Source organism: Lonchura striata, chromosome 3 (genome assembly GCF_046129695.1).
Source record: "Lonchura striata isolate bLonStr1 chromosome 3, bLonStr1.mat, whole genome shotgun sequence".
NCBI classification, from domain to species: domain Eukaryota; kingdom Metazoa; phylum Chordata; class Aves; order Passeriformes; family Estrildidae; genus Lonchura; species Lonchura striata.
Window position 1 is genome coordinate 31,162,350 of NC_134605.1, and position 17,922 is coordinate 31,180,271.

At 40.9% G+C, this 17,922-nt stretch overlaps 2 protein-coding genes across 9 annotated transcripts in view; one reads left to right on the top strand and one right to left on the bottom strand.

The window, feature by feature from the left end:
• Positions 1 to 13,294, bottom strand: part of CEP170 (centrosomal protein 170) — a 92,674-nt gene extending 79,380 nt beyond the window's left edge. For all 3 annotated transcript variants that reach the window (XM_077782037.1, XM_077782036.1, XM_077782035.1), the window contains exon 1: positions 13,100 to 13,294. The gene's annotated coding sequence lies outside the window, so the exon portion shown is untranslated. The remainder of the gene's footprint in view (positions 1 to 13,099) is intronic.
• SDCCAG8 (SHH signaling and ciliogenesis regulator SDCCAG8) overlaps positions 12,138 to 17,922 on the top strand; it is a 105,529-nt gene continuing 99,744 nt past the window's right edge. For 2 of the 6 annotated variants that reach the window (XM_021550415.3, XM_021550419.3), the window contains exon 1: positions 13,617 to 13,932. In XM_021550415.3, coding sequence (XP_021406090.2) covers positions 13,866 to 13,932 — 67 coding nt within the window. In that variant the 5' untranslated portion in view covers positions 13,617 to 13,865. Of the gene's footprint in view, positions 12,455 to 13,331; positions 13,390 to 13,616; positions 13,933 to 17,922 lie in introns of those variants that run through there. The other 4 variants (XM_021550414.3, XM_021550416.3, XM_021550418.3 and 1 more) reach the window with 3 other exon arrangements.

Genomic DNA, 17,922 nt, shown 5'->3' on the forward strand with positions numbered 1-17,922 from the left:
AGCTACATGGGTACTCTGTGAAGTAATTAACATCAGGACAAGCTTAAAATCAAAATTATTTAAAACTTAGCATGGTAGCTCTGATGGAAAGAGATCAAGGTTTTTTTTCAGCATTTTTCAACATTAGACTTCATTTTTAGATAATTCCTGATGGGAAGTCCTCTTCCTGGAGATTCATATAAAAACTGAGAAGAACAAGGCTTAAAATTAAAAGTCTTATATTTTAATTATTTTTTTGGTTCTTTAATCAGAAGCCACATAGTCTAAAAGAAATCTAATCTTGCAATTTGGAATATGGCATTTCTTTAATGTTTGTGTCCTCCTATATCTCTCCTTCCTATGAAATGAAACTGAAAGGTACCAAATGTAATAAATGCTTTCTTGATATATGATCATAAAAAAACAGCTGTCAAAAATGACAGTATTAGAAATTCAGCAAGACAGAAAGCAGGGTAAGACACATGCACAAATGCTAAGAATACCTGTGGTTTTAATGATCCATTCTACTTATTGCAAAGATTTTAAAATGTACATGGCTTCCCCAAGAGAAGCTATCCCACATCTGCTTGTGGTGCCTACTCACTCCTTTCCTGTGTGCAGCCAACAGGAATGTAGCTACCAGCATGGTAAGTCTTAATTCTATTTCTTCTACTATCTCTTATTTACTAAATATTATTAAACAGTTAAAAGTGAATTATCACAATAAACTTTCAGAACTAACACACAGAGTGCATACAGAGCTCAGTATTTTTATGCAAGAACTTGTTTGAGCAGGTAGATTACAACCCCTCAACTAAATCACAATCAGATTTCCTCACTGCTGAGTAAGCAGACTATTTTCATGTGGACTTTCAGTTTAACAATGACTGGGGATTCAAACTTGACTCAGTACACCAGTATATTTTTTGCAAAATGCTACAACAAAAATCTGATTAATTTCAGAATACTTGGAGACCACTGGAAAATGCTTTTATTAGTATCATACTAAAAGTATTTTTAAAGGCTATTAAATGAATGCATGTCTTTCAATGGACAGAAATCTGGAGGAATCTATGGGAGGAAATCTATATAGATTTTCCATTTTAAGTTCAATAACTTTCCACCTTAAAAAAAAAAAAAAAAAAAAAGGAATAAATGTGAAAGAGAAGGCTAAATGGGAAGAACTCCAAACGACATATTTCTCCAAGCAACAAACCAAACAAGAGGAAGTGGTTCTCTAACCCCATCCATGAAAAGGGATCAAGTCATGCTTTTTGTTTGCACTTTAGTGAATAAGTTTGAAGGCTTAGACTTTGATTAGTTTAAGAACTACACACACTTACATGGAAGTTACTCATTTTAAGTCTCCAACAAAAGGATTATACTTCAAATTCTGTTAAGCAACACTGACCATGCTGCTGCAGTAGAGAATTAATCTTCTGATTAACCAAAAATATTTTACAATATTTTAAGATGGAACTAAATATGGCCAAGAGCATAAGAAGTTGATTAAGACAGATCATTATGAGTTCCATTGTTAAAGGCTCTCCAGGCAATCTGTTCCAGTCTGAGGTGCCTACACAGTGAAGAAGTTCTTCATCATAGGTGGAAGTTCCTGTGCATCAGGGGTTTTTAAAAATGTTTTCTCCTTCTATTACACAGTCTGCAATTAAAACTCTTACTGAAACAATTTTTAGTTAACTGAGGAAGTAAGGCTTAAGCAAACAGTTTGTTTCCACCAATCATTCCTCCAAACAGCAAGCTTTAGGGAGCTGGAAATTTCAGAGTTACAAAGTTTCAAGAAATTGGAGAGCCAAGCAGAACAACTTCAAAAGAACAAGTCAGTTTTCCCACTAGAAACACTGTGCTACAAGTTCAACAATTCCCAGCTCCTTACAGCCTGTTGGCTGACCTGTGCTCACGTGGCTTCTTTGTGCTCTCACTGCCTTTGAAGGGCATTTGCCACTCAAGTTACTTTCTCCACAGAACATTGTGGGGAACAGAACAAATTATTTCCCCCACACAACAAGAGTGAGCTCATGTGCATGTTGAGATTCAGTGCAGGTTGGGATACAGGACACATCCCTAAGAAACCAGACATTATTTGTTCTCTTGCATATGTTTTTCTATTTTATCCTAATAGGATTGCTTTACTTCAAATCAAAGGCAAAGCATTTTCCCAATGATGCCAGAAATTCAGAAGTAGGGTTTCTTTTCCCTTTAGCCTCGACTTCACAAGCCATGCAGTATTGCATGCTAGAGGAAGGGAGAGAAAAAACTACAAACATTCCCTGTACTTGTTCCCCAACATGAGCAGGTTAAGGGCCACCCCATCCAGGCCACAAACATTTTTAACAAAATGAGTGCATTATCATGGCATTGCAAGGTAAACACACAAGCATCATAATGGATTAAAGAGATGCTTCATTAATAATGGTCCAACTGTGTCCATCAATACATCCACAGAAGTGGAACTATACAGTTAGAAAACAGCTGGTATAGAATATATCGGTAACTAGCAACTTGCAATCTTTTGCAGACAGAAAGGCAGATGAAAAAATAAAAGAATACTGAATAATCATGACAAAACAGTTAGTCTTTATTATCTGTATTTTCATTCTAAGTAACTAAAAAACCCTCTATGAAAAACAGAGCTCCAAAGACTGATTTTTATTCAAAATTTATCCTCAACTTCAAAGTGCTTTTCAGATATTTTTGCAGATTTGGTTAGAGAGAAAGAAAACACATTTTCAGATTCTGCACAGCTTTTAATATTTGGTAAAATTCCAGTGTATGCAGAATTTATGAGAGGGAAGCAGCCTGTGCCTAAGTTTTACTAGCTGAAATGGGAAAGATAGCATAATTAAATTCAAAGACACAAATATACAAACAGTATGGGATGTGAAATTTAGAGTGGCACCTCTTCCTTATTAGCAGCTCCTACATACACATTTGTATTGCAGTTAATATCAAGGGGCCTACTTTGTGTGAAGAACTTTGTGTTCCCTGTATCTGCCATGGAATAGGAGTTACTATGCAAAATTCATATATACTATCTAATTAATATATACTGACAACACTAATACACAGATTAAGATATCCGGTCATAAGTTGCTTGCCTGTCCAGAACTTCACAGCATTAACTTATTTTCAGCCCTAGCTGAAAGAGTCAGTGGACAGGCAAAGGGGCAGTTTTAAGCCTCACCAAATAAATGCTGAAGTGAAGAAGCTGCAGTTCCACATTAGCTGAAGCCATTTCCCTGCTGCCAGGATCCCAACCCTCTCGCCCCGCCCCAACCACAAAGTCAGGACTTCTCCCTTTGCTGCAGCTGCAGGCCACATGTGCCTGTGCAGCTGAGCTGGGCTATTGCAATGTTCAGCTTGCCACAGAATCACTCCTGCGCTCTTCTCCGCTCCCATAAACAAACGAACGGTGCCCAGAAGCTACACACCAGGGTAGGACCAAGCCAAAAGGGGTGAGGCTGTGCAGGTGAGAATGGCAGAAAAGGGGAGAACAGGGCAGGACCAGGACAGCCAGTAGCAAGCTCCGTTTAGGCCACTGGGAGCACACAACGCAATTACATCAAATCCCCCTAAGCCTCACAGGACTTCTTATATTTAAACAGATCTATAGGAACTGTAAGGACTATTAATACAGAATCACAGAATGGCTTGGGTTGCAAGGGACATCAAAGATCATCAAGTTCCAATCTCCCTGCCATGGGCAGGGGCACATTCCACTGACCAGGTTGTTCACAGCCCCACATCACCTTGAACACCTGCAAGGATGGGACATCACCCACTTCCCTGGGCAACCTGTTCCAGTGCTTCACCATAATTTCTATTCAAATATAAAGTAGGTTTTCATATTTCTCCATTACAGATTAAAACTATATACTTTGTAAAATGTTTCAGTGTGTAATTTTATTCTTTTTTCACTTGCTCAGCCATGTCTTATAACACACCTAATGATCAAATCTTGTCTCCCATCTCATGATGCACTAATGCAGTTGGTCTTCTAAATCTGTTTTAGATCAGTCACCCCTAATGTGAATAAGTACCATGAATAGAAAGGAAGAATTCCTATGGAAATAACTATATAAAGAAAACAATACATGGACATTATTGAATAAATTTTTTTGAAGATCAATAGCATTGTCCCTCAAAAACCACAATAGATAAAAATAGCAAGGCTTAATGCTTCTCTTGGTTTTGGAATGAAACTGCACAAAGGGAAAGTCTCACAAAATCCAAGAACTCAAGGATCTTGACCTCTTTAAACTAGGGTTGTCCCAATGTGCTGTTTGAATTAATTTCATTACCCATGCAAAAAATAGTAGTATGTTTGATAATATTCATACTTCTTAATGAAATTAAAGGGTTCCATTTGCCTCAACTGGACAACGAATAACTCATGACTTCCTAGTTCATTCTTACATCTTGATGGTTCAGCCTTTATTTTTACTGCCACATTTCAAAAGACTTTACTATAGGCTATAGTCTGTCCAGAAAACATCAAAAGGAATTAATCTTGTTAGACTTTTAAGTAAATACCCAGCCATATTAGCCAAATCAACTGAAAATGGTTATTGTGGGGGATACATGAATGAAGTAAGTAAAATTAAGACCAAAAGCAACATCAGAAACTCTGTCAAAAAATTTCTCACTTCTTAAAAAACTAGAACTCAAGCCCTGATGAATTAAAAAAAAAACAAACCTTTTAAAACACTTCAACTACATGCAGGTATTGAATGGTGATTGAAAGGTTGCCTTAGTTCCTTGTTCTGCTACAAACAGTGACCTCCTCAAAGCGTGTAACCAGGCAGCACTTTGAAACAAGCCCTGTCCAATGACAATCCTCCAAAGTTCAATACAAACCAGACTCTGGAGTGTAAGTCTGCTCTAAGGGGGAAGGTGACTGTTGCTATTTGCAGCTTCAACAAGGCAACACCTAACACATTTAACTTTGACAGCTGAAGTTGCCAATAAAGTGTACTAAAGAAAATGCAATCAGGCCACAAAAATGGAGAAAAGCAAAATGTGTTTGTTTAAGGAATGGCAGAAAAATTACACATCCAGTGTGCAAGACAATTATGTGTTATTTAGAAGCTTCAAATACTAGAGAAAGTAGTATTTATTTCCAGGAAATGGGGAAAAAAAAATTGGTTAAGAAAAGATTGGAAGAAAATATATAAGAAAATATTGGAAACAATAAACTTCCTACAGTAAGCTAAACAATATAATGCAATTGCATATATTATTGCATATTATTATAGATAAGATTTATATTGGGCTTTGTATTACTGTGTAATAACAGATCCTGCCATACAGAGATGTAATCTGCAGTACCTGAAAATCCATTGACTGCACTAAGACCTGGGGCAAACAGAAACTTACCCGTGCTCAAGGAAGCCAAAAATAAAATTTTGAATGAGAAAAAGAGCCAACAAAACAAACAGGGTATAAAGATTCAGCACAAAGTGGCAAACTATGATTACAGATACAATGATACATTTTCTGCAATGGCTACCTTATTTCAAATATTATTACTATCAAACTTAAAATAGAATTTTAAAAAGTTTGTGACACATCTGGGCCTTCAAGTGATTGACTCAATTTATGTCCAATCTTAAGTTCAACGTGACTTTTTTTGTGTGAATGTATTTTTCCATTGTTTATTCTTGGTGTTCCTTTTTTCTAGTTTTGTTTTGGTTTTGGGTAGTGTTCTTCTTTCAAATATTTATTATTTTTCATAATACTCTTACTGACTATATCCAAGCATTCCTTTTCACTAATTCCAGTTCTGTGCCAGCAACATTTCTTACTGTTCTCCAGCTAGGACAAAAACTGAAGCGAACAAAGCCACACAGTACTATCTACAGAATAATAATAAAAAAAAAATCAAAAAACCAGTACTATCTAGAGAAGAAGAGAAAAAAAGTATGTTCATCAAAAGCCTCATTGCAGCTCCCCATAAAACAACAGGAGACAATTCTCTCTATCAGGAATCTGTTTTAAGATTAAAAACCCTCATATGCTTCCAATCTTCATTTCAGACCTTGACGAGTTTATGCCTCTTTCCGATATGCTACATAATATGTATCTATAGGACTGATAGCAGGCATGCAATTGCACCTCTCAGAAGAGCACTCAGCCACATATAGTTAGGCATGGGATTCCTTGCAATATATTAGGACTGGAGCCTGTCTAAAAGAGATCACAAGGTGAATTTAAAAGCTGATTAAGATTTGATTCATTAAAAATATGCTATGGAATTTGTGATCAAAATGCTAAGAGTTGAAACTAAAAGAGTTGAAACTTATCTAAAGAAACAGGCAGGAATTATGGCATACTTAGAGCTAATTAATTTCACTAAGGCTGTTCAAGATTCAAGTCTACAATGACTTCAAAATAAAGGCTCTACCCAATTATCACCAATCTGGTCCAATAAAATAAACAGCATGATGCTTAAGTGACTATGAGAGCATGATGACTGAGTAACACTTAGAAGAAAAATAGTTTTTGAAAAAGACCTTTTATTATGTTTATCAACAAGAACTGTAAAACAAACACAAAATGATCACTAAGGCCAATATTATCTGTAACACGAATAGAATATATACAGGTTCCATAACTCTTATGTGAACAAGTTGCTATCATTCTTCAAACTCCTTGCTAATGCAAGAGCTAAACAACAAGTTCTGGGTTCTCAGTGGCTCTTCACAGACTTCCTGATTAATTTCACCTTAAAATTAAAAAAAAATATTTGTAACAGCCAGTGTCACAGTCAACTTGAAGATAAAATTCAAGCTTGTGTTTTTGACTAGTGAATCACCTCAAAAAGTCATTCCTACAAGAAGGGTTTCACCCTCATTTTACCTGACTATCCCCTCTGGAAATCAAGTACAATAAAAAGAAAACATGACCACTTAAAGAAAGAGGAGATGAATCACCAGAAGAGTAATCATCATTAATCTCACAAAACTGGGGCAACTTTTTTGCTATTAAAAAAAAAAAAAGTAGAAAACCAAGATTTTAGTTATTTAATTAAGCTGATATATTGCTGAACATGAATAAAAAATTACATCATTTTTACTGAATTGCCTTTTCAAGACTCAGTTGAGGAATTGAAGACCAAGTGGAAGGAACAATCCTGAACAGAAACTACACCTGACTCAAAAGTTTGAAGCAGAAAATAGATGGGAGGCTAGCAGTGCCTCAGCCAAAAGCAAGAAATATTGCTTGCAGCCTTTTCAATTCTCCCTTGGCACCAGGTTATACCTATTCTTGGATAAAAGAAAATGGGTATAAGTCAGAACAAAGGCAGTCACTTTTAGCAAGATTCCAAAGGGGAAAAAAAGAAATAAAACTACAATAAAACTAAAATATTGCCCTTTAAGTGTTTTTGGTTTAGTAAATTAAATTATGAAGTTAAGTAGAATAATTCCTGACATCAAGATTCCTGTGATAATCCAATTCCATAGGACTAAATAATTACCTAGGTCACTGGGTAGAGAGGAGAGAAGGTAGGATTAATGCAAGCCAGAAGTATGTTCATGAGAAAACTGAAAAGGTATCACGATACTCTAGCTTCCTGCATTTTTCTTCCTAATTCTGAAGTGCAATCCACTTAGAGAAGACAAGTAAGACAAAATTGCAAAGGCTTTGGTTTTGAACACAGAATAGAATGCATATTTAGATGGGCAAATATTCGCAAAAGAATAGAAAGATCATCAACAAAATTATTTGGGCTTGTAATTTTGAGGGAAAAGTTGCAAGTACATCTGATTAAATGCACTGAGTGTATTACTACTTTCAGACCATAATGACTTGCTAATGGATTGATTACAAGCTTTTCCTACACCACAGCTGAAGACTAACTAAATACCCCATGCACAAAGAAACATCTTGGAAATGCCAGGGAGTGGCACCACTTCTGTTATTATGTCTCTGAAAAGCTCAATAATTGCAGCTCTTCCTGGAAAGAAACAAAATGAGCAGAACCAGAATTTTATTTGAAATGAAGTACAAAATGAGATCTGGAAAATGCACCACACAGACTTCAGAAGACTCAGCTATTTGTCAAGGACAATACCTTTTCAAGTTTCACTGACTAGATCACAATATAAAACATTTTAGTTCAAAAGAATGTAAACAGAAGACCCTATTACAAGAACACCAAATCTTGCAATAAAAGCAGCAAAACCAACCAAAGGAGCATGACAGTAAGAGGGCTGCAGTTGTTGGATCTGAATCAGCCCAACAGACCCACCAGTGGATGATGCCAAAGCTCTAAAAAGCACCTAGCTGAGGAAAAGCCTATTTTTTCAGTCACAGTTTCTCAGAGGAGAAAAAGAAAAGAAACAAAGCTGGGCTTTGCTGGGCTCACATGTGAAAAATGTATCACATTCTATTCAAGGAATAAAAAGTAAAATAATGTTTTAATCTTTGTTTTGAATTTAAAAACCCACCCTTTCTCTAAAACCCTACATACTAGCACCTTCCTACGATTCACAAAACCCACTTTTGTGAAAAAAGGTGTTTCTTTACTTCAAAACTAGTAGATATGAAAGATAAAACTATGAAAATACTTGAAAATTTATATGCTTAAATCCCATAAAGGAGAAGATACCAACATTAGCCTGGAACAAAAATCCTGTTTATCCTAGCACAAAGGCCACAATGCTTAACATAGTTTCTGAATATTTAGTCTGTGGTTGTGGACATTTTACGTATCAAGGACCTCAAATAAAGACTAACAGAAGAAACCCAGTATCTTAATTTTTTGTTTACTTTAATTAAGACATAACCCGCCTCCTGTCTGACCACAGTAGCCTGCAGTGGGGCAGGAGACAGCCATATAGGACAGTAAAGTAGATAAAAATGTATCTTTGTATCCAGTGCTACTGGAAAAATGACTATTCCCCTCTTCCTGGCTTGACACTGCTGACCCCATTCTGTGTACTTGCTCTGGCACTCATCTGGCCACACAATAAGATAATTCAATTTGCTAATCCAAGGGAGGAAGGGCAAAAAAAAAAAAAAAAAAAAGCGAAACAAAAAAGAAATAGTGTTCTTCTGGGTTAATGGAATGAATTAACTTCTCACAAACTTTGTAAACTACCAGAATCACTGCAACAAAGCAGTGCAGCCATGCTGTACCAAACCCAAAGAGAAGGGAGTAACTGGGAATCTCCATGCAGAGCCATTAGGATAGAAGAACAACTTAGTCGGCCTCCTCAATATCCACTCCACTCCCTTACTTCTCCTGCACAATCTAAATGCTGGCAGGACTCTTCAATTTCAGTGACGTAGCACTGAGCACATTCCCAAACACAGGTCTCCCCACCTGAAACCTAATTATGTCAGCAACCTACTAAAATATAATTGTGGCTTTTATTTGAAATCTCTAGGAACAGCTGTTTTTGACATATGATAAAAAATTATACATACTAATTTAAGATATAAGTTTTTTTTGAAGGTCAAACACAATTTTAACTAAAAAGATCACTCTACCCACAAATGCATCTGTAGAATAAAAACAACCTCCCAGCTATTTGGTGGTAGAGTCAAAGAAACTAAACTACAAGACAGAAGTAGGCATTTGCAATTTATTTTAGTATTTTTAAATATTTTATGAATGTATAAATGTATAACAGACATGCATGAAGTTGTTTAAACAACTTTCTTCCCACCCTTATTTGCATGCATTCTGTTACAGTTTAAGTCACCTAATCACATTCCACTTTTCTCCACACCTGCCACATTCAATACCTTAGCCAGACTGCGATCCAGAAAAACATCAGCACTGAAGGAAGCTGCTCTCAGTAGACCAGTGCCTCGAAAATGCATAGATGCACGCAAAGATCAATACTAGAACGGAAGGAAAGCATTACAAACCTAACAGACAATGAAAGGCCCCCACAGGCTCAATAAGTCCAGTGACGACATGCACTTTAGAGGACATACACACATCTAACCCCAGCTCCCAGCTAGCAGACTTGAAGCTCCATCCCTCAGTCACAAACAACTTCCTTTTCTCAAATTGCAGTCTCTTGGTCACAACACAATCAATTTTTACTACATTATGCATTTCTTCAAAGAGGGGGAAGTGCCATTGGGTCCTTTTACAATCTCACAAGTGCTAGAAACAGAGAGAATTTATTTGCAGAAAACCTCCTATCTGATGCCTTTAGAATTTTCTAAAGGAAAACCAGAATTTCACAGTTTTTCTTTCCTTTCTAGTTAAAATAAAAACAATTTGTTGTATCTCAGTTCCATTCTTCCTTCAAAGCTAAGAAAAGCAGTGCTAACATGGAAACTGCCCTGTTAAGAGAATCAAGAAGATACTATGGTATACCTTCTCCCTGCAATGCCAAGAACTGGAAACTGTACAGCAAAATCAATTTTTGCAACTACTCATGCCTTGGGTTTCATTCCAGGCATTTGAGGAACAACTACAACCGAACATAGACTTTTCCAGTTCATTTTCATAAGCTGGAGCTTTTCTGGCTTGTATGTTATCAACAGAATTTTTAAGAAATTTTGCTTGTCAAGTCCATTACAGCAGATGAAAGTCAATATAGAAATAACCTTTTTTTTTTTTTTTCAAGAGTTAGACTAGATATGGGAAATAGCCATATGTCAAAACCACTCCCCAAACAATGCACTGTCATGCCAAAGTTTGGTAATGTTATGTGTAGTAAATATAATTCGCACCATTCCTTGTATGAAATATGTAATATTGGATACTTGTTAGATTATGCCTGTTTGTATTAGTCCCCCTGTCCCGTCCCCCCCCCCCTTTGCAGGCGAGACTGGGTGTATATTGGAAACTGATTTACAAGTAAAAGGACGTGGCTCGCCAGGAGATGGGCCATGTCTGGACTCCAGGTGCTGACCATCGGGACTCCAGGTGTTGATCATCGGGTACTGATCATCGCATAAGCGACCCGAGATGGATATCATGGAAATCCTCAGACAGATACATGTGAATACAGCCTTCCCGTAAATCTTATCAGGGATTCACCTACTCTGGACACTGAATTACTCCTCCTCATCACCAAAAAAGTAAAATCTTATTAACCTATGGACTCTGAATAGAAGAAAAGACTGATTGCTGAAATCTTGGCCTCAGGCAGAATTTTCCCTATAAAAACCGCTTGTGCCAGGATGGAGGTGTGTGGGCATAGGGAAAAACCTCTGCTGAGGCTGACTCCTTGTTGCACACCCAGGGCCAACCCTGGGCTCAGCACTGTCTTTTTCTGTGGCTGGCTAGATAGAATTCGACCACTTATAAAATTATTTTTATTTTTAATCTGGCTGAATAAATTCTCATTTATAACAGTAACAACTTATAAATCAGATGGTTTGTCTTCAAAAGAATTAAAGAAAGCATTTTAATCTGATCCATTTCAAGTAACTTCAAGATTCTTGAGATTTTGACAAATTCTTTGTATCCGAGCTGCACTACTATCTCTATTCAGCCAGCCTTCCTAACCTCCACCAGACAAAGGAAAAAAAAAGCCAACAAAAACAGAACACTTACATGAAGGTGAAAAAGTGTTTAAAAAAAATGATAATCTAAGAGTGAAGGGAGATTCTTTGCAGTGTTTCTGTTTAACTTTTTCCCCGTTAAATCAAATTTAAAGTTGAGGAGCTTCCATATCAGTAGAGTTCAGCAAGACAGACTTCTCAGCATCTGGACATAAAGTAATTCCCAGAGGAAATTAATCATAGGAAATCACAGCATATGCAGTCGTCTCCGTTCAGTTTACAAAAACTGTCCCATCCCACATATCATTTTGCAGACACAAGCCCAGGGCCAAGAACGCTGTCACAAAGCCTTGAATGGCATTCCAAAGGAGAAAAGATGATCATTGCAGCGCCAGAGCAGGCTTTATTCTTTCAAAGTACTTAAATATTTTATGAGTACCTTTGCTTTCACAGGGAAGAAAATAATTTCCTCCAAGTGCAGATCAGCGGATGCTATCTAATCCCTTGTCACAATAAAGCAATCCTTATGTACACACAACTCATCAGCATACCATCTACGTCTCTTTTTTTCCCACCAAGCCGCGAGCATTGGTGGGCTAATTGTCGGCTTATGCTGAAAAAGCGCTCAGAACGCGGCCGCCCGCGCCGGGAGCAGCGCTCGCCGTGCCCGCCCGGCTCCCGGCGCGGACGGCCCCGCTGCCCGCGGAGCGTCCCCGCCCCTCCCGCCCGCTTCCTCCGCTGCGACGCCGCTTTCTGCTCGAAAATCGCCATCGGGTTTTTGTTAGCGCAGTAACCCGTTCGTCTCCACGGCGGGCACACAAAGTGGGCCCGGGCTGCTCCTCGCCACTGGGACAAAAACCTCGATTTCATGTTTTTCCCGGGAAGCGCCTCGAAAAAGGAAAAGCTCACGCCTTCGGGAGGATATTTTCGGAAGCAGGGGACCCGACTCGTATGGTGGAAATACGCAATATGAGAAAAGGTGAAACCCACAGTTTTTCTCCATCATCCTTTCACAGAAGACATTATTTCAAGGAGACGAAGGGAAACGCCGCATCCCAGACGAAGGACGTCACTGATTTTTAAATCCGGAGAAACACGCTGCCTCCAGCCCCGGGGAGGGAGCGAAAGAAGGTCACCCCCCAAAAAAAATTAAACCTCTGGAAACGTCTCCGCTGGAATCGCGGAAATCCACCCGCGGGAGGGGGGGCTGCGCAGCCCCGGGGCTGGGTGGGTGGGTGTGCCGAGGCGCCCCGCGGGCGGAAAGGGGCAGGGAGACGCGGGCAGCGGGATCCAGCAGCACCAAATGCCAGACGTGGGATGCCGTCCGCGTCCCGCCCGAGGCGATGACCCCCCGCCACCGGCGATCCCCCCGCGCTGACGAGGGGAAAGGGAGGCGGGGGCGCGGAGTAACCTGCGGGCCGGGCGGGGACAGGGGAGGGGGAGCGAGCTGCGCACAGACCGTGTTACCTCCCCCTCCGCCGGCCGCAGCCCGCCCGGGTCCCGGCGGGCGGTACCTCCTGACACAATAGGCACCGGACGGACCGCGGCGCGACCGTAGCCCCTCTCCCCGCCGCGGCTCCCGCCCGACCCGCAGGGCGGCGGCGGCAGCATCATCCTCACTCACCCCTCCGAGGAGGCTCGCGCGCCGGGGAGGGGCCGTCGCTAGCGGGTGCTCAGCGAGCCGGCATCCCGCGGGATGCGAAGCGAGGGCGGAGCGCTCGGTGTCCCTCTGGCAACGGCCCCGGCGTTATTCCCTGCACATAGCGGCGGCTAACGGCACAGCGGCGCGGCACCGCGCCGCACTGCGCACGCGCCGGGGCCGAGCGGCCGGCGGGGCCGCGCTGCGCCTGCGCGGCCCGCAGACAATAGCGTTCCCCGAGCTGCGGGCGCTCCCCGCGCGGGCGATGGCGGGAGGTAAACGGCGCTTCCCGCCCCGATCCGCCCCTGCCGTGCCGGGACCGGTGCTGAGCTCGCTGCAGGCCTGAGGGCGTAGGCGGGCGGGCTGTGCTGTGCGCAGGCGCGACTGCGACCGCGATCCACAACAAAGGGGATACGGCTCGCGGCGACCACCCTTTCCCGGTTGCCGGTGGTGGGCGGTGGGCGGGAACTCTGCCGCCGGCGGCGCGGTGCATGCCGGGACTTGTAGTCCTGGCGGAGGCATTCCCGCCATCGGGAAGCGCGACGGATTCCTGGCGTTGCTAGTTTCAGCTGCGGCGGCCGACGGCAACGGTTGGCCACCAGGAGCCGGAGGGACCCCCGCAGATGTCTCCTCCGAGAGCTCAACGTGGGAAGGTAGAACGGGTGGAACTACTGTCCCGCAGCCTCCCCGCGGGGAGCCCCCGGTGCTGGGAGACAGCGCCGGCTGCTGCCCGGCAGCCAGCGGCGTCCTGATGCGGGCGCCCCGCGGGGAGCGCGCCCTGGAGGAGTCCCTGGAGCGATACCAGAGGCGCCTCCGAGGTGAGCGGCACGGGCGCGGGGCGAGGCCGGGCTGCCCCAGCCGCCGCCCGGGACCGAGGAGCGCCCGGGCCGGGCTGGGACGAGCGCGCAGCGGGGAAGTTGGGCTGGTTGTCCCCACCCCCGATCACAGGCGCTGTGACACGCGCTCGTGTCACCGTAACGCTCCTCGGGCAGGACCGCTGCTGCTTCGGGTGCGGTTTTCGTGGTAAAGATGAGTGTACAAATGGACTCTAATGAGAGTGGTTGTTTCCCATATCATTGAGTGTTTTCATACCTGACACTTTGTCCAAGAAGCGTGGTGTATAGCCTGACAGAGAGCACCTGAATCTGTCAGCCGTGACACCTAGGCTTACCAGCCTTCACACTGTCACTGACTGGGCAAAGGCAAATGTCCAAATTCTGAAGAAAGCCAGTGGATAGTTTGTGGGTATGTGAACCTACTGGTGTGAAAAGTTGTGTTCTGAGCACAGTACCCCAATATGGCATGTTGGGATGTTTCCTGTGCCATAAAAAACAACATTGCAAAAAAGAAGAAAGAAACAATAGAAACATTTTCAAATAGCTACTTGATTCTCAGCAAATCTTTTTTTACTTCCATCTCAAAGGAGCATCAGTTCCTTATATTAGCGATAGATCTCTTCTGTTCCACAAGATAGAACTTTAAGGAATAATTTCTATCTACTTCTCCTGTAGATGAAATGGACATGGTAATGCTACTTGACACTTGCAGTTAACAGTTATCGCAGAACAGTTAGAATGACTAATATCAGGGTTGTTTAACTGTGTGTGAGCCTATTAGAGCTGACTGTATCTAATGGATACATTGGATGCATGTATTCTCTTCATACAACTTATTTTCATTTTTTTTTCTGACTGGATCTCCTTACACTGGATCCATTATATGTGTTAAATAAATTCATAACCTGAATTTCTGGTGAGCCTTTCCCCTTTACATTCTTGGACACAAGAATTTTCTTTCCATACAATGCCAAGGTAGTTTTGATCTCATGCATCTCGGGGTGCCTCTCATGTAGAAATCGATATGGTGATGCACAAACAGCCCCAATACAGGGCGATATAACTCAAGTTTTGTGGTGTTTCTCAAAGAACCTCTTTATTTCTCAGTGATGTGCAATTTTAACTCCTTTAAGCTGTACAGCATTTTCCACATCATTACTAGCAGTGTTAGGAATTCACTGTAGGATAAACATCATCGTTACTCTCAAAGCTGTCAAATCTAATGCTTTACCTATTTCTCTTATATAGTTATACAACTTGAGATTTTTGTCCCCATTGGGATGACCCTGTCATCCAGGTTCTGCAATTTTACGTGGCATGCTTTGGGCATTATTTGATGCTTTTGAAATAATGTAATGCTTGACATTATCTGGATGCAGGCCGAGCTCATAGCAACGGCTTTTCACCACCCATGCAGGATACCAGAAGAATCACTTTACTGCCTTACTCAGTTTGATGGAAGGGTGCTTAAGTTCTCAAAGAGCAGCTGATTATTTCAGGGCAATGTCCTTTGTTGCAAAGGGAAATCCCTCAGAAGATGGGGAGCCTGAGTGTTCAGTAAACTGAGTCTGATTGCCAGAGGGCAGAAAGCTGGACCAAAAAATCCTGATTAAGACCTACCTGGTCTTAGAGCTTAAAAGATAGGCTTTGATAAATAACAAAGGTTCTATAATGTAGTTTTTCCTGACCTTGTATAATGAAAGTCTTTAATGCTATGTGTAACTCTAACTCAAGAGGGTGGTATTTGTACAGTTGGGGTTATTAGGTTACTGCATAAACTTTCATATAATTGAGACCATTTCAAATGAACCTTAAAAACTTTAGGAGATTATATTTCTAATAAAAAGTCTTCTCAAGGGAGTAGAAGTATTTTCTAAATGATAATAAGTGGTGTGTTGCTGTATTCGTGTTAATAACTGAAAATTGACAGGTATAGTGTAAATGTCCAATGGCCCTTCTACTATACCACTGCCAAGAAAAGAGCATGATGCCTTCCTGTGACTTTCCCCTTTTCTCCTAACAGCAGTAAATTGTGAAGGCTGTTTAGAGTCCAGTTCTTTCTTGAACAGAGAACTATTAGCTTATACTTTTATGTTGAGTTTTCTGCCTCTTGAGTGAAGAACGCTCACTCACTGTTGGACCTGAGCCATTATAAGTGCAGGAACAAAGGTGGGGCAAGCAATCCTTTTTAGGTACTGAGCCTGATACACTTGTCTATCTCAAGTCTGTCTTAGGGTATTGTGAAAATTACATTCTGTATTCCACTGCATTGCTGAGTGCAGTGTCCTACTACATAATTTCAGAGAATGGAGATACCAACCCTAAGAGAAACAGATGACAAGATAAGACTTTTTGGAATAAAGTTTCATTTTGTGGCTGTTCTTTGTTATTCCAAAAATAAAACAGGAGAGATGGGAAGTCAAAGCCATCTTATGTGGCCCAGTTTCTATCACTACAAATTAGCTGTCATACTGAAGCAGCTTAGAAATACATTCTTAATGATTTTTTGCTTAGGCTTTTATTTTTGTTTGGCAGGTGTTTCTAGGTATTCTTCCGAACATAAAATGTTCTTTTAAAGGTGGAGAATCTGCCACAAGGAACTTGGCAATGAGGTTTTCGTATATGAGGGTTTCTAGAACTTAGGCAAATGCTTTATGCTCTGCAGAAAGGGCTGGTGTAGGAACTTGTAACAATGACTGCTGTAACAGTGCTTTTAAATATAATAGCTTGGTAAAAGTTATGCTGAAAACTACCTATTTCTCATATAAAAAGAGACCAAGAATGTCGCTATAGGACACAAGAAAGCACAACACGAGCCACTACGATGACAAGGTAAAAAAGAAGAGGGTTTATTTTTCTGACTCCAACTTTTATACTTTTCCAAAGGTGACAGTGGATTGGAGAGTGAATGGGCCACCTCTCCAAAGACATTGAACAAACCACCAGTACATCAACTTCCTCCACTCCCACGAAGGAATGCAAAACAATATGTTGTTTATAGAAAATGTGTGGGAAAGTTTTCTAACAGAATGTAAACTCAGAAGGCTTTAGAAAATCTTAAGAATCAGGGTGACACAAGAAACCAAATCAGAAGGATTTATTACTTTGGAACAGCTGTGCATTTCACATATCGGGATCTTTTGAGGCCTGACTGATGAACAGGCTGGTCTTGCTCATTGCTGCATGTAAAATCCTAGCAGTACAGGTAGTGATAGACAGGATATTTTTAGTCTCAAAACTCCCATATAATGTGCTACTTTCCTGGTAGCATACCTGCGTTTGGCAGCCAATAAAGAATGGAATGAAAAGCTGGATGTCAGAATGGGAAGTAAAGTAAGTTCCAAGATGTTCTAAACACAAAAAACCCTATAACCAAATTCTCAGTTTCAGTATTTTTCAGCAGTTACTTGACTGAAAGATATATGGTATAATATTTTAGATTTTTAGCTGTCAATGGAAGAAAGTTGATCTCATTTTGGACATGAATTTTTTTTAAAATGGCTATGATCTTTTTGCTTTCACTAGTGTGTCTATCTGTTTTGTCAGTTACTGTTTCACAAAAATTTTACAGTGGTTTGCTTTGCGTTTTTTTAAGACATAAAGAATCAGTGTGATTCCTTCTCTAATTTTCTAAGGCTGTTTGCTGATTGGGAACCATGAGATATCAGCAAGTGATGCTTGTTTGTTGAATTTATAGCCAGTAATTTCATGTTCTTGTAGACATTATTAGAACTGGACTGTTAGGTTTGGGTGACAGACTTATGATAACTTTTTCATGGAATTGCCGTTTGTTTTCTTCAGTGTATGCTGCTTAATGATTCTAGCAGCTGGAGTTATTTTCCATGTCTTTCAGGCAATTCTGTTGTTTTGGATGATTGATTCTTTTGCTCCCAGAGTATTTTCTATGGCATTTCCAAGTCCATGAATGAGGTAGCTTTGGTGCTTTCATTTAAAGGAGTACTCTTTAGAAAG